This window comes from Clinocottus analis, unplaced genomic scaffold (assembly GCF_023055335.1).
Source record: "Clinocottus analis isolate CAN_PGR_092001 unplaced genomic scaffold, fCliAna1.0.p SCAF_6, whole genome shotgun sequence".
Lineage (NCBI taxonomy): Eukaryota > Metazoa > Chordata > Actinopteri > Perciformes > Cottidae > Clinocottus > Clinocottus analis.
This window is the reverse complement of record NW_027176218.1, coordinates 1750001-1766160: the sequence shown is the minus strand read 5'-3', so window position 1 is coordinate 1766160 and position 16160 is coordinate 1750001. Positions and strand designations below refer to the sequence as shown.

Genomic DNA, 16160 nt, shown 5'->3' with positions numbered 1-16160 from the left:
TTGTATAGAAGTCCATGCTTCATGTGTTGAAGCTGCGTTCTCTCTCCTGACCATCAGGGGGCAACTCGTCGGGTTGTATAGAACTCAATGACTCTACTTCTCTCTTGATGTAATCCCTCAGTAAAAATTGTAAACATGACTTTATGTCTCAATCAATAGTGTTAAGTCTTCTTCTATACAGCATGATGTTTATTTAGTAAATTATGGTCCACTGAGAGTCAAAAACAACTTTTAATAAACACTCTTAAACGTGGAGAAACCGCATCGGCATCTTTAAATTGTAGCGAAATCCATCCATCAAACAATCTGACAAATGGATGAATTGGGACTGAAACATATTTGTTGTCTTTCTTTCCATTTTCTCAAGAGCCACCGCGATGGCCTCGTCCTTCCTGTTCTGCGTCGCGCTCTGTATCGTTGGTTTTGTCGGCGCCGCTGCCGTCCTGGCATCGCCGCCGCCGCCGCTGCCGCCGACTGAGCCGCCGCTGATCCACGACCACCCCTTCGTGGCCGTGTGGAACGCGCCCACCGACCGGTGCCGCCGGCTGCGCATCCCGCTGGACACCGCGGCCTTCCAGGCGGTGACCTCGCCCGCGGCCAGGCCCGGTCAGTTCCTCACCATCTTCTACGAGGACCGCCTCGGCCTCTACCCCAAAGTCGACGGCGGCAAACGCAAGATCTACAGGGGCGGGGTTCCCCAGAACGGCAACCTGACGGAGCATCTGGCCGTGGCGAAGGGTCAAATCGATCGCCGCATCTCCCAGGATTCCTCTCCCGGGCTGGCGGTCATTGACTGGGAGTCCTGGCGCCCCCTCTGGGACCAGAACTGGGGGTCGAAACACATTTACAAGAAGCTGTCCATCACTCACGCCCTGCAGATGGCCCCGTTCCTGTCCTCCGAGAAGATTGCCACTCTGGCGAAGAGCCAGTTCCAGGACGCCGGCCGGCGCTTCATGGAGAAGACCATCAGCCTCGGCGTCGGCGAGCGTCCGAGCCGCCGCTGGGGCTTCTACCTCTTCCCCGACTGCTACAACTACGGCTGGGAGAAGCCCGGCTACACGGGGAAGTGCTCCGCGGTGACCCAGGAGCAGAACAACCAGATGCTGTGGCTGTGGGAGCGCAGCACCGCCCTCTTCCCTTCCGTCTACCTGCGGGAGAACCTGAGGAACTGCCCCAAGGCCGCGCTCTACGTCCGCAACCGCGTCCAGGAGGCGCTGAGGGTGGCCGCGCTGCCCAAACGTCCGTACACCATGCCGGTCTACGTCTACTCCAGGCCGCTGTACCGGGACCAGACCCAGAAGTTCGAGACCGAGGTGAAACTAACTTAAAGTTACGACAAGGGAACCTTCATTTTGTTGCAATTTTGGCGGACCCATACTCGTCTTTTTGCAAAGAGAAAGAACACAAACACAAACGTATTTGAACATTCATCTGTGGGTCAGAAACCATCTTTGGGTAAATTAGGTGGACGCGTACTTCATGTCGTCTTGTCGTCCATCTTTAACCTGATGCACCAGAGCTTTACATCGTGAGTGTGACGTGTTTGTTGCGTGTGGTTCGTCCTCTTTCAGACCGACCTGGTGAGCACCGTGGGAGAGTCTGCAGCTCTGGGAGCTTCGGGAGTTGTAATGTGGGGAGGAAGCAATGACTACAACAACAAGGTAAACACTCGAATGCACCAACATGCATTTATAGAAACTGTAAATCATCCTTTTGTTCGACTTGCGTCCCTTTCAAAGTCTCCGTGTGAGTCTGCAACCGTGAGAACATCCTGTCAAATCTACGCGGGTCTGAAAAAGGGGAACCCATGACCAGGCTTTAATCAGCAGATTGTTAACGTGCCTTTGTTTCCTGTTTGTTTTTTTTCCGGAGGAACTGACAGCTGTGTCACGCAGCGGTGTTTGTTATCTCAGCTCACAGATGTGAAGAAACTCAAATGTTTTTTTGTGCGTTGCTTAAAAACAGTTGCCATTCATTGTGTGAAGTGCGATGTTCAAACTCCTTAAAATTGCAGTTACGCCAGTAGACACGTCTGTTGGTCGGTCGACCATTTAGGTGAAGACGGAAATAGGTTCACACAACTATCGGATGATTTGTCGTGACATTTTTAGGATTTTTGGGGGTGCTCTGACATTTTTTTCTCGCGACACCAGCAGCTTGACATTCCTGGTTCATAGTCAAATTTCTACTGGCGGATGGAAGTTGATATGTATGGCGCACGTTGCTGAGTCTTGAAGCCTTCCTGGTCCACCCACATTTCTAAAACTGCGTGATACAGCACATGCGGAAGCTGCTGAATATTTCAATACCCAGCATGCCTGAATCAGACAGTATTTTTTCTACTTTTGAACCGAATGACAGGTTTTTTCTTTTCTTTTTTTCCTTCCTAAGACCGCAATGCTTTGTTTTATTGTGATTCTGATTCTTTAGGTCCTAATCTTTCCTAAACAGGTCTCATTAGTATGTGGGTTGTTGGTAATGCCCTGAACCAGACAGTTTGAAAAACTGGATGTTCATAGTTATGATCACAATATGGTAAAAAAAAAAGATTTTTACGACTCATACGACTACCCTCCATATGGGGGGCTTGGTGCTTATATGAAGGAAATTCATAAAATGTCTACTTTGGGTCTATTTTTTTCTCTATTTCGGTTTATCCTATGCTACATGTCGCTTCTTTTTTAAACTACCTTCTTGTCCTAACACACCTGAGTCTCGCCCCGCCCCTTCAGGCCGCATGCGAGTCCCTGTCCGAGTACCTGACGTCCACCTTCAACCCGTACGTCGCCAACGTGACGGCGGCCGCCATGCTCTGCAGCCAGGTCTTGTGCCAGGGGAGGGGCCGCTGCGTCAGGAAGAGCTACGACTCCGCCCACTACCTGCACCTGAACCCCGCCCACTTCAGCATCCTGCGGACCGAGAAGAAGTACATGGCGGTCGGTCTGCCGTCCGCCGGCGACCTGAAGGTCTGGCAGGAGAACTTCACCTGTCAGTGCTACGCGGGGCGGAGCTGCTCGCCCAAACTGGTGCAGCCGACCACGATGAGGCTCATCCGGGTTTAATCCGGCATCAGAACCGCAGAACCGCACCTCCTGCCGATCCACAGACTCCATCCGTCATAAGACGACTGCTGTCTGTAATTTGATACACTCTCTAAATTACATAATTAAATCTGTCTTTCCCAACGTCAGTAACAGCACTGATTTATTTAAAATCACAAGTCACCTGAATAAATGCTTTTCTGGAAACAATATTCTTTTTGGTTTTCTTTGACCAACCGTCCAAAAGACTGAGAAAAAGATGAAGGAAATCAGATGACTGAAAAGTCTTACATCCATACCTTAAATGTGTATCTGCATATTTATTTCAACGCAGGGTTGTAACCAGGGCACTCACAAGTCTGCAAAGTCACTCATAACCGAGTTAAATCCACATCAAAACACCCATGAGAGTCAGAGTCGAGGAAAACGAGTACAAACTGATTTTTAGGCCCTTTTCCTCTAAAATGTCCTCCCCATACATGTACCAAACCATGTATTTCACTTGTATATTACTTGTGGTGTTCAATAGATCCAAATACAGCAGTTTGGAGCTTTTATTTTTTTTTTACAATTTATAAAACAACCTATGATTTGCAGTTTTATATAACAATCGCTCAGTTTCCCGGCCTAGAGGGCGGATTGGTTTAGGTTTGGTGAAGTCAAAAACGGCAAGAAGAGCAAGACAAGTCAATTCCCCACAAGATTGAGTAATATGAATTATCACTGCAGACATTTTGAGATATCAAACTGTCTGAAGGAATACCATCCTTTCCATTTGGGTGTGTCAGAGAACACAAAGTGCACAACATCGATGCCCCGGCACGCCTGATTAAAGTGCAGTCATTATGGTGCCATTATTTATGTCAGTATTTGACAAGAGGAAATACATTTTTTTCCAAACTCCTGTTCATCTCTGAGTAAGAACATAGAGATTTAGGGAGAGGCAGAGGCAAGGATTGGTAAACAGAAGAAAAGAAATTTGCTATTCGCCAGTATGACGACGATTAACCGTTGTATATGTGGACTTTATACAACTATGTATACAACTGATAATATTACACATATTATTTTATCTGCCAGGCTCAATCGCAGTCATAGCAGCAACTCCAATGCTCATGATGTACCCTTCTAATGCAACCAAGACTCAAGGGAAGGATTAGAAGACCTTGGGTCCTGCAAGAGCCCTGCAAGAGCCGCACCACCATTTAGTTGTTGGAGTTTTCTTATTTTTTGTCCTGGTTGTTGTGACCCTTGTTTCTACGTCATGTTGCATCTCCTTGTGCTCATTTGGAGTCTTTTTGTAATCATTAATTTTCTCTTTGGTTATTTAGTGTCTTTTTCTGAACCTCTACAATGTTAATTTGTGTCTTTTTTTAAAATTTATTTTGTGTCTTTTGTTTCCGAGTGTCCTTGTAGCGACTTTGTGTCACTTTGCAGTAATGTTGTGTCTTTGTAGTTATTTTTTTGTCTCTTTGTGGTTGTTTTGTTTCTCTTTGAAGTCGTTTTGAGCGTCTCTTTGCAGCTGTTTTGAGGACATCCAAGTTGTTTGGGTCTCTTTTGTAGCCATTATGTTGTCTTTCTGGTTACTTGGTACATTTCAGGACACATCTTTTTGAATTCTCAGATGACGCAACATCCACAAGATCATACTGTACTATTTTTACCTTGGATTGTCTAAACATACAAGAAAAAACACTCTCGATGATGACTTGTTGTTTATGGTATCCAACTGAAAACCAGTGGTTTTTTTTTAAACTAGTTGTTTTCCAATCGCTGATGAATTTCCTTCGCTCTTCATCCCTCTAATGATGAAACCCGGAAGCTTCCCTTCCGCTCAGAACTTTTCCAGCCACAGCCGACCGAGTTAAAAAAGCTCTCACGGCATTCTTCGACGTCCCGACAGACGCCTCGGATGTCCACACCGAGTCCTCGTCCCCTGAGCGTCCTCGGACGTCTTCCTGTCAGGCGGGAAGGCGGCAGCTCGGCCTGGAACACATCAGGACGTCCTAAGAAATAAAGCGAGCGCCCCGGGGCCCTTCATGCGCTGACAAGTTTCCACAAGTGTTTCCGCCTGTAATTGAAGCTCCTGCAACATTTAAAGAGGAGCTATTTAGACTCCCAGAGGAGACGCGAGCTTAGCATTCGTGACTAACAGGTAATCATTTCTCCGACTCAGCGGCCGAGCGCTCTGGACGAACAGGAGCTGGACATCCTCCCCCCTCCAGAGCAGGTTGGTCGCTTCCACAACGACGTCTCCATTTGAAGTGTCTCTCTTGGGTTCAAAAGGTTTTTCGGTGTGTGTGTGTGTGTGTGTTTTATTACTGGGGTTAAGTTCCACGACAGTCATTGTTTTAACCTGGAATACAAACAGACAGACGTGTCGTTTTATTAACCGTTTTATAGAAATCATAAAGCTGCCGGGTCGTAATCTCCAGTTACGAATCGGCTCCTGGGACGTCGTAAAAAGACTCTGAAGACCCCCCGAGTGTTGCAGAGCGCGTAAAACTACGAGTCAGCGGGTTTGACACTGAGAACCGTGTCGCGCAAGGTCAAGGCCAACACATGAACTCGTGAAAATGCTCAAAAGTGCAGATGAGTGACAGTTTTCCTCGCAGACCCAACGATATGACTTCATGTCTGAAGAACTGAACTATAAATAGAAGTAAATCTGTAGCGTCTGTAAAGTGTCCGCTTCCAGTTTGCTCTTTCCGATTTGAACCGACCCTTCCTCACTGTACATCATAGATACTTCAATGGCAGCACAGATTGAGATGACATTGATGTGAATATAATGTCACGGTGCTTTCTTCCAAAAGATAGCCATTCAAATAATAAACATACAGTTTGGTAAAGAATCAAAAAGAAGATTTAAAAAAAAAAGTAAATCACGTAAAAGTTGAACATGTTGAAGAAAAAAAACATTTCAGATAAATGAAGATTTTTGTGTTATCCATCTTCTTTTTGGCAGAAGAGCAAATCTACAAAAATGTGGAACTCAATACATCAATATATATCAATCAATATAATCAATCAATCAATATATATATACATATATATATACATATATAAAAATATATATATACATATATATATATATACATACATATATATATATACACATATATATATATACATATATATATATATATATACATTATATATATATACATTATATATATATATATATTTATATATATATATATATTTATATATATATATATATATATATATATATATATATATATATATATATATATATAGTAAATAACAGCCAATACTGCAACTAAAAAAAAATATCTGTAAAAAAAACATTCAGTCAAGGTTAAATTTATAAACTATGCTGATTTCAGAAATAAAACACCTCACACAAACCACACTTTCAAAACACAAGAACTAACTAAAACACACAAACTATCCCTTTAAGAAAGAAAACTCTTTTTATTTTGCCAAGAAGGAACTTTTCCAGAGGCTTCGTGCTGATGATTCATGTGTGACACTTTACAATGTTTTCATTAAGTTCAGTTATTGCGAAAGTCGCGATGTTGCAACGGAGTAAAGTGGTCAGCTGGGTGCCAACGACATGAAACACACACTTTGTGTTAAACTTACAACAAAGAAAGAAAGAAAAGGCGGATGAGAAAGCAACAAGTTCTTACACAACCCGTCAACACATGGAGCGCTCACCTGTGCAGGAGGGCTTTCCTCAGCCAGGTGTGCTGCATCAGAGCCCTAACCAGTCATCAGAACCACACACACACACACACACACACACACACATGCACACACACACCGGGGCAATTAAAAGAAATCTGTGAAACCTGCAGACAGATTTCTTTCGAAGCGGTCGAGAAGAAGCAGGCGTTGTTGAGAGGAGACAAAGCGGCGGCTCGGGGAGAAGATCAGGGTCCAACTGCTAAAGCGGTACTTTCTGCCCACAGGTACATTTTGTTTTCTTTAAAAGCAAATTAACTTAAATCACATTGACGGCTGAATGGTCCTCTTTTTAAAAAATCTTCAAGCAGGAAAGAATATAACATATGATTCATACTAATAAGGCACCTTTTTGGGAAGAGTGGGACCTAAAGAATTGGACTGTGCAACAAAAATCACAATCCAACAAATCATTGGCGTGTTGGGAAGGATGTTCAGTCTAAAAACACTTGTGTTGTGCCAAAACATTATTATTATTATCGGGCATGCTGGGTATTGAGATATTCAGCAGCTTGCTGTATGACGTGCGCTAAAAATTAATCTCTGGCCGTTTTGTGACTTTATAGGTACTCATGGGTGTTTTGAATGTACTTAAACTTAACGGTTACTTTAAAAAAAATGTGTAGCAATTTAAATAAAGTTAATCAATCATGTGGTTGCGTAGATAATTTTAAAAACAAATTTCTTTTTGCAACAAAGAGGCGCTTGGCGGCTCGGGCCTACAGAGGTTAATTTAAGCGTAGCAGGAAGTCTTTCCTATCTCCTAATGCGCCGTTTCCTTTTGCTCAGAGGTCAGACTGCCGGCTTCAAAATGAATAAACTCCGGCTGCTCGACGGCAAACGTTTCTTCTCCGTCTTCGTCGCCGCGTCGGCCCTGCTGTGCTCCGCCCGAGCCCTGCCGAGCACGGACCCCCCGCTCCGCCCGGGCCAGCACTTCCTGTTCACGTGGAACGCCCCGACGGAGCTCTGCGACCTAAACTTCGACATGCCGCTCGACCTCTCCCACTTCCACCTCGTCAGCAGCACGCTGAAGACGGCGACCAACCAGAGCATCTCCCTCTTCTACACCGACCGCTTCGGCCTCTTCCCTTACGTGGACGAGGACACCGGCGAGATGCACGACGAGGGCCTGCCGCAGCTGGTGGACCTGCAGGAGCACCGCGAGCTCGCCGAGGACGACATCGAGTTCTACATCACCGGCAACCGGCCGGGCCTCGCCGTGCTGGACTTCGAGGAGTGGAGGCCGCAGTGGGTTCGAAACTGGGGCGACAAAGACATCTACCGGCAGATGTCCATGGATGTGGTCCAGGAGAAGAACCCGTACATGTCGGAGGACGAGGTTATGGACCGGGCGCGGTTCTTGTTCGAACGCGGCGCCAGGCGGTACTTCCGCCGATCCCTCGGCATCGGGAAGAAGCTGAGGCCCAACCGGCTCTGGGGCTTCTACCTGTTCCCCGACTGCTACAACTACGACTACAACCAGGACATGGAGGGCTACACCGGGGAGTGTCCCACCATCGAGCAGCAGCGGAACGACAATCTGATGTGGCTCTGGAAGGACTCCACGGCGCTGTTTCCCTCCATCTACCTGGAGCTGGTGCTCCGGGACTCCTGGCAGGCCCGGCAGTACGTCCGGCATCGCATCCAGGAGGCCATGAGGGTGTCGATGCTCCCCAACAGCTCCTACGCCATCCCCATCTACGCCTACATCCGCCCCGTCTACAAGGACAGCACCGACGACTACATGTCCGAGGTCAGACGCACATTTTATATCCTTTTGTACATCCGTGTGGTAAATGCTGACCTCTGACTGCCTGTAGGGGTCCTGATGTTGCGGCGAAGCTACGGTGGTAATGCTTCAGCTCTGTTAAGTGACTGCAAATACTAAGTTTACTTCAATTTAAAGTGATTACATGCAGTAAGTCGAGGTGTTTCAGAGAAAATGATGGACTCGAGCAAAAGAAGTCACTCCATCGGGGTCCGACTGGCCATGGGGAAGTTCGGAAAGACTCTCGAATGGCTAATTGATTCCAGACCGAGCCGGCTGCTGGTCACGGAGGTTTTACTTTCTGCGGTCGCGTCCAGTCGTCTTCGTCTTCGGTTGCTCTTGTTTACTTTCGGTGAAGTGGCGACGTTCTGATCCAATTTGAGAAAAAAGGCGTTGGGAGAGATGCGCGTTGAAGGTCTTCAGCGTTAACGTACCGAGGACGCGCGCGTCACGCTTTGTAGAGACGAGCTAGTCAAAGCTGAATCTGACGGAAAGGGAGGTCGGATCCGTCAGATAAACGCCGATGTTAAAGGTAGAAACTCTCCGGGAAACAATCGTCCTCCGCCCGGCCGAACCGCTCCCATGAATGGCCTGTTTTTTTTTGTCATGGCGGCGTCTGGAAAGAATGACACAGCCTTTTCTAAAAAAAATTTAAAAAAACAGTGCAGCTTTATGAGTATAAACACTTTGTAAGATCTTATAAGATTGATCGTTATAGGAATTGGGCGATCTTTGCAATGAGACGGCCCAGAGGTTTGCACTTCTCATAAACTGGTTTCTTGTGGTTTCGGCCGTCTGTGTTTTTTCTCAGTTTGACCTCGTGAACACCATCGGAGAAGCTGCTGCTCTCGGCGCCGCTGGCGTCATTTCCTGGGGAGACATGGACGTCTCCGACACAGAGGTAGAAACATAATCCCCCCTTTTTTTTTTTTTTTTTTTAAAGTTACGTTTTTCCTCAAACGTAACTTGACACCCGCTACCTTGACTTCACGTCTCCAAACCCTCCGCAGGAGTCGTGCTTGGACGCTCAGCTCCACCTGGAGGAGATCATGAACCCGTACATCCTGAACGTGTCCACGGCGGCGCGGCACTGCAGCGAGGGGCTCTGCGGCGGCATGGGCCGCTGCATGAGGAAGCGCTGGGACGACGACGTCTACCTCCACCTCGACCCGCGGCGCTTCCACATCGCGCGGCCGCTGCTCGACGGCCCGCTGACGGTGCGCGGCGACGTCTCGAAGGACGACGTCGACTACTTCGACCGCAACTTCGACTGCCTCTGCTACAGCGAGGAGCCGTGCTACTCGCGCCTGATGTTCAACGACAACCCCGAGGCCGTCGTCCACCCGACGAGTGGAGGCGCTCCCACTCCCTCTGCAGCTCCCCCTCTCCGGATGCTGACTCTGTTGCTCAGTCTGAAGTACGTCGTGATGGAGGGTATAAGTTAATGGCACAAATCTGACACTTGGGATTAAGGACGTGTGGTTTTAGGCACTCAAAGGACTTTTTCACGGTTTTTAACGGCCCAGTTTGTTTCATTTCGGACCTCCTTTTTTTTTTTTTTTTTACCAGTTTGTCTTTCAAACCCGTTTGTCTTTCAAACCCGTTTGTCTTTTATCCTGCCTTTCCATTTAAATATGACTTGAGTTTCATTCACAGGAGCTTAGCTCACTATGGAGCCCACTGAAGTGTGGAGCTGAATATGCATGTGTGTGTCTGTCTCTCTGTGTGTGCGGTTGATTGGTTTACCCCTGACGCAGCAAAAACCCACAACGTGGACGGTGGAAGTGCCGTACAGACAGACGGCCACTAGAGGGCAGCGCAGTCCGACTGACAGCAGAGGAGGCGCAGCAGCATCTGGAGAGGAAACCAGGAGCCCGTTCAGTACTGAAGTGTTTTTTTAATTCTAAAATGCACTCCTTGCACTGCAATTCCTCCTCTGGAGATCAAGGCAAAAGCAAAAAATTGAACTTTGTATTAAAACGACTGTAACTTTGGAAGATATCCACTCTCTTTGGCTCAACTTCATTCTGCTTCGGCCTCAAATCAACACTTACAATAACTTTTTATTCCCTTTTTTTTTTGTACAAATGAAACTGAATTTTGTCCCTGATCCCTTACTTTGGAAGTCCACAATGAGAAGGAACCTGCGTAAAACTTTAATCCATCACAATTTATCAGGACTGTCAGACAAAACACTTAAAACCAAACGTAAACCAAGTTACTTAAATGATTTATTATATGTATATATATTTTAAATAAAAATGTGTGTTCATATGTATATTAAATAAAATATATATATTAAATCAAAATATATTTTAAATAAAAAAAAAAATATATATATATATATTAAATCAAAATATATATTTTAAATAAAAATATATATATTAAATAAAAAACATTTTAAATAAAAATATATATTTTACATTTTTTATTTCTTCATAAAATGTGTATACATATATAAAATATATACGTGTGTATATATAACATATGAATGAATGAATGAAAAGTACTTTATTAATCTCCAAGGAGAAATTTTTTGTCGTACTAGCAGCATCCCAATGCCGTAAACTAAGTTAAACACACAGATGATAAATAAAATAAATAATAACAGGAACAGCGGGTAACAGATGTATACATAAGTAAGAAATAAGTATAAACATATATATATACACATACATGCAAGCAAGTGGAATGGATACATACATATATATATACACATATCCGCACACATATACATACACACATACATACATATCTACACATGCATATATATACACACATACATACATATACATATATACAAACATATACATATACACATACACATACCTACACATACACACCTACCCGTGGCCAACGCACATACATGTACACATATATACATACACACATATACATATCTATATATATACACACACATACATATACATATACAATACATCGTCACTCAATATGCTAATTTCCTTCATTGAGTCAGACGAGAACATTGATACGAAGCGCCTCTTCGTACAGCAACTTGAAGCCGGTTAGCCTAGCTTAGCATAAGGACTTGAAGGCGAGGGTGAAACCGCTGAGCCCGGCTCCGTCCAGCGGTCCAACATAAATAAATGCATCAGATCTTCCCACCAGCACCGAGGAACATTTCACCAGTGAATCCAGTGTTCATTGTGAAACGGGCCGCGTTGTGTCGTACGAGCCGAGCTCTGAAACGCGCCCTTTGTTCGCTCGCATGAATGACTGAATTCCAGAGCACAGTTGATATTTTATGTCGCAACACATTTGGCGTCCCCTCATCCATATTCAGGGCTCGTCCGCATCAGCTGGTCCTCCAGAAGAATCCTGCGTCTGAGCCGCCGCGACGAACAGCCGGCCCGTTGTGCGACGTCTGAATGTTCCTTCATGTCCGAGCCGCTGCGGACGGCAACGCGTTGTGCTTGAAAACCGTCAACGTGGCTTTCGCTTGACAGAATGTAGTCGTGGTGGAAGAAGTTCTCGTGCTTATGGACTCTGCTCAGGCGGTTTTTATCAGAGGTGGGAGAAGTGTTATCGTATTTTACCTGAGTAGAAGTAGCAACACTGCAAAGTACAAAAAGTACAAACCAAAACTACACAAAATTATCAAAAGTTATGCAGTTTTTTTAATGCATCCATATAATGTTATATAATATAGGATTGTAATTATTAAAGTGTTCATCTGTAATGTTTCAGCGGGTAAAGGTGGGGCTCGTTGGAATTACTTCTATACTTCTGGATAGTTAAATCTCCACTATGACATCATCATTTAATAACTTAATTAAGCATAAACTATTTTTAATCAATGTAATAGATTTATATTTGGTATTAATCATATTAATCAATATAACAGTGGAGTAAAAACTCCTCTGGTTGTATAGAAGTCCATGCTTTGTTTGCTAAAGCTGCATTCTCTCTCCTGACCACCAGGGGGCGACTCCTGTGGTTGTATAGAAGTCTATGCTTCATGTGTTAAAGCTGCATTCTCTCTCCTGACCACCAGGGGGCGACTCCTGTGGTTGTATAGAAGTCCATGCTTCATGTGTTAAAGCTGCATTCTCTCTAATGGCCACTAGGGAACCTTTTCCCAGTGGAGCGGTCACCCTCCCTGCACTGGCGGCCTGGTCCAGCTGGGCTCAGCCAGTTCCCCCTCCCAGTATAATCTGCTCTGTCAGATGGAAGCTGTCACCCGGTGGTGGTGGTGGTGGTGGTGGTGGTGGTGGTGGTGGTGGTGGCGGCGGCGGTGGGGAATAAGAGCTTTATTGTCCCGATCCTCCTCCTTTGTTGGGGATTGCAGCAACATTTCTAGGTCACCGGCTGTGCCTGAACGCCCCGCTGCCCAGACTGATTCCTCACTGAGGGGAGTTCATCCTCCCCCCCCCCCCCCCCCCCTCCTCCCCCTCCTCCCCCGATGTATTTTCGCCCGGCACTTTCAGGAGGAAACCCGATTAGAGATCTGCTCCCAGCAACAAAACCGCCGGGCTGCGATCCGACAAACGATTCCAGCTTCTGTCTGTCGGAGCAGATCCATCATGGTCGCTGACTCAAACTGTTTTGACACAAAGACTCTTTCATGGTGATAATTGGGCGGACGGGCTCTCAGATCCTTTTTCCTATATTCACATTTCTCCTCATAATTATTATCCTTAACCTTTGACCCTTATCGCTCTCGGTCGGGAGAAGAACATCTATGTGCTACTGCAGTGTCCAACAGCTGGGGCGAGTCCTCTGGTTGTATAGAAGTCTGTGCTTTAGAGTTTTGTTGCTCTTAAATTGCCAACTAAGCAAATTAATCTTTTTTCCTATCCTATTACGTTTCCTTAATCGTCTACGCAACCGCCGGGATTGTTTAACGCGTGTCGGAGTCTAACAGAGCATTCTAGACCCCGTAGTACTTTTTATTTTATTTCCTGAAGCATGCCGTGTTTCTAACAGCAGGTGTGGAAGCTACTGAACATTTCGATACCCAGCATGCCCCCTTCAGACAATGTTATGACCTAAATTAAGCAATTTTTCCACTTTTGAACCGATCGACACAGTTTTTTTGGACTGAATATCCTTCGTAACACCCCAATGCTTTGTTTTAGTACTCGTTTGGGGTTCATACGACTACTTGAACACGGGAACAAGAGGTACAGGAACCAGAGGGACCTCATACGGGGGGGGGCGTGGTGCTTAAGGAACGTCGTGGACTACAGTGGTTTTGCTGCCAACTCACCCGGTGTGTTGCATTAAATGTGTCTCTGCAAGTAATGTCTGCAAGTAAAGTTTGTTATTTTTTCATTCCACCCCGTTTTAGGATTTAAAAAACTATAATTTGACTCCATTCAGCACAAATGTCTCGGTTGTCGTCGGAGCCCGGCTCCCGTCGACCAATCGGGAGCCGGCGATCCCGGCCCGCCCAGCCCGCCCGGGACGTCCCGTCTCATCCCAGAAAAAGCCGTCCCATGGGAGCATTTGGGAGAAGGTCAGTGAGCCTCAGTGTACCCGCCGGCCCCCATTGTTTCTGAATGAATGGGGCGGTCTAATTACTGGAGCGGCGACTGGGTGCCGCCGGCCGCGTTTACAAAAGACTTCGACGCGCAAGTTTGGTGCCAGAGAACAAATCAAAGCCAAACGGGTCGTTAGAGAAGAATAGAAGAAAGAAGTCCACGTACGACGAGAGTACAATGAAGAGTACAATGAAGAGTACAATGGGACAAGAATGTCATGTCATTACCACGGCTGTAAATTCAAATTAAAGTTTGTAAGATTTTATATGACATTATATTTTATATGACATTATCATAGTGGGGAAAATAGAGGCATGTGTTTGTTTCTTTTTCTTCAATAAAAGTTTGTGTACTTTTTCTGTAAGGGGTCAGTTTGTGTACTTCTTCTTTAGGGGTCCAGTTTCTGTACTTCTTCTTTAGGGGGCAAGTTTGTGTACTTCTTCTTTAGGGCGGTCAGTTTGTGTACTTCTTCTTCAGGAAGCCAGTTTGTGTACTTCTTCTTTAGGGGTCCAGTTTGTGTACTTCTTCTTTAGGAGGCCAGTTTGTGTACTTCTTCTTCAGGAGGCCAGTTTGTGTACTTCTTCTTCAGGAGGCCAGTTTGTGTACTTCTTCTTTAGGAGGCCAGTTTGTGTACTTCTTCTTCAGGAAGCCAGTTTGTGTACTTCTTCTTTAGGGGTCCAGTTTGTGTACTTCTTCTTTAGGGGTCCAGTTTGTGTACTTCTTCTTTAGGGGGCCAGTTTGTGTACTTCTTCTTTAGGGGTCCAGTTTGTGTACTTCTTCTTTAGGGCGCCACAATAAAAGAGCCTCGGCGTGCTCGTCCGTGGCACTGTGGCTGCCGGCTGAGAGGCGGACTGCAGGACACAATGGCGCCGCTGTGTCCGTCATCGGCTGGGCGGCGGCGGCGATGGCGAGGCGATGGCGAGAGGAAAACAAGCTATTTGTGCCGAGTGTGACGCAGCATGAAACAACATTTTAACAAAGTTTTTTGGGGGGGGATTTTGATGAAATAAAACGATGACACATCATTTTCTTGCGTTGCCTCGTTCCTGCGCTTTGTGTCCAGCTTGTTGAACGGATTGTAACTCGATGTTGTCGAGACAAACAATGAGGACTGTGTCCTGTGGGCTGACCCACTCCGCCTCTTCTTTCTAACGTGTTTCCCTCTATGACTAGATAAATACAAAAAGTGCAAAACACAATGTACCACAACACCACTGGAGTGAGAGCTGCTGGGGCCTCTATACACCCATGTAGATATATTTCCACCTAGAAGAGTCTTTTACCACATTTACAATGTCGAGAGTGTATTTCTGATTTATTTCATGTTATCTTCATTGAAAATCAAAGCTTTTACTTTAAAATATATGAACATTTTTAAGTGACCGCACACTTTTGAACAGTATAATATAATGTCATAAAAAAAGACAAAGACTGGCAGCAGCATCAACGTTACCGTTCAGTTCGGTTTCAGACATTTTATTAAAAATGTGTTTAAAAGTTTCTGTTTCTCCGTGACACATTGAACTGTCCTTCAACGCACGCCACACGACTCATGACAGCAAACGTCTACTTTCAAATGTTTAATTAAAGTGACACTTTCTCGTGGCTAAAAACAACAACAACAACAAGTGACTCGGTCACATGACTCACTGAATAAAGAGACAGCATCGACGGCCATTTTTTAATCTATTTCCTCTCGTCCCACTGAGTCACGCGGAGAGAAAAGTACACACAAAATAACAAAACTACACTTTTCTTTTTGTCGAGACAATTTATGGGTTTTAGCTGTATTTCAGGGGTCTGTAATGTCGTGATAATGTCCTCTAAAAAAACAGCCACGTCATTGGGCAACCGACAGTGATCGACCGCTACATGTATGCGGGACGATATATATATATAAATATATATATATATATATATATATATAGATAGATATAGATATATTATACTGATATTGTGTCTAGATATCATCTTCATATTGTAATATGACATAAGTGTGGACTTTTCCTGGTTTTTAAGTGATTTAATTCAACAATAAATGTCATTGCAATATAAAAGGATTTGATTTCCTCCGCGCGGCTACATGCTAAGCTACTAAAATTAATTAGCTTAGCACTTTTTTTTATCGGGTTGGCA

General features: G+C 45.1%; 2 protein-coding genes across 2 annotated transcripts; both read left to right on the top strand.

Moving 5' to 3' along the window:
- The first annotated feature begins 377 nt into the window (after positions 1–377).
- LOC137804443 (hyaluronidase-5-like) lies at positions 378–3171 on the top strand. The gene is made up of 3 exons (XM_068603671.1): positions 378–1313; positions 1572–1661; positions 2733–3171. The coding sequence occupies exons 1-3, from the start codon at positions 378–380 to the stop codon at positions 3060–3062; spliced, it is 1356 nt and encodes a 451-aa protein (XP_068459772.1). The 3' UTR covers positions 3063–3171.
- Positions 3172–7563: 4392 nt separating this feature from the next.
- Positions 7564–9965, top strand: LOC137803701 (hyaluronidase-5-like). The gene is made up of 3 exons (XM_068602411.1): positions 7564–8505; positions 9332–9421; positions 9531–9965. Exons 1-3 carry the CDS (start codon positions 7564–7566, stop codon positions 9963–9965), a joined length of 1467 nt encoding a protein of 488 aa, XP_068458512.1.
- Positions 9966–16160: the final 6195 nt, after the last annotated feature.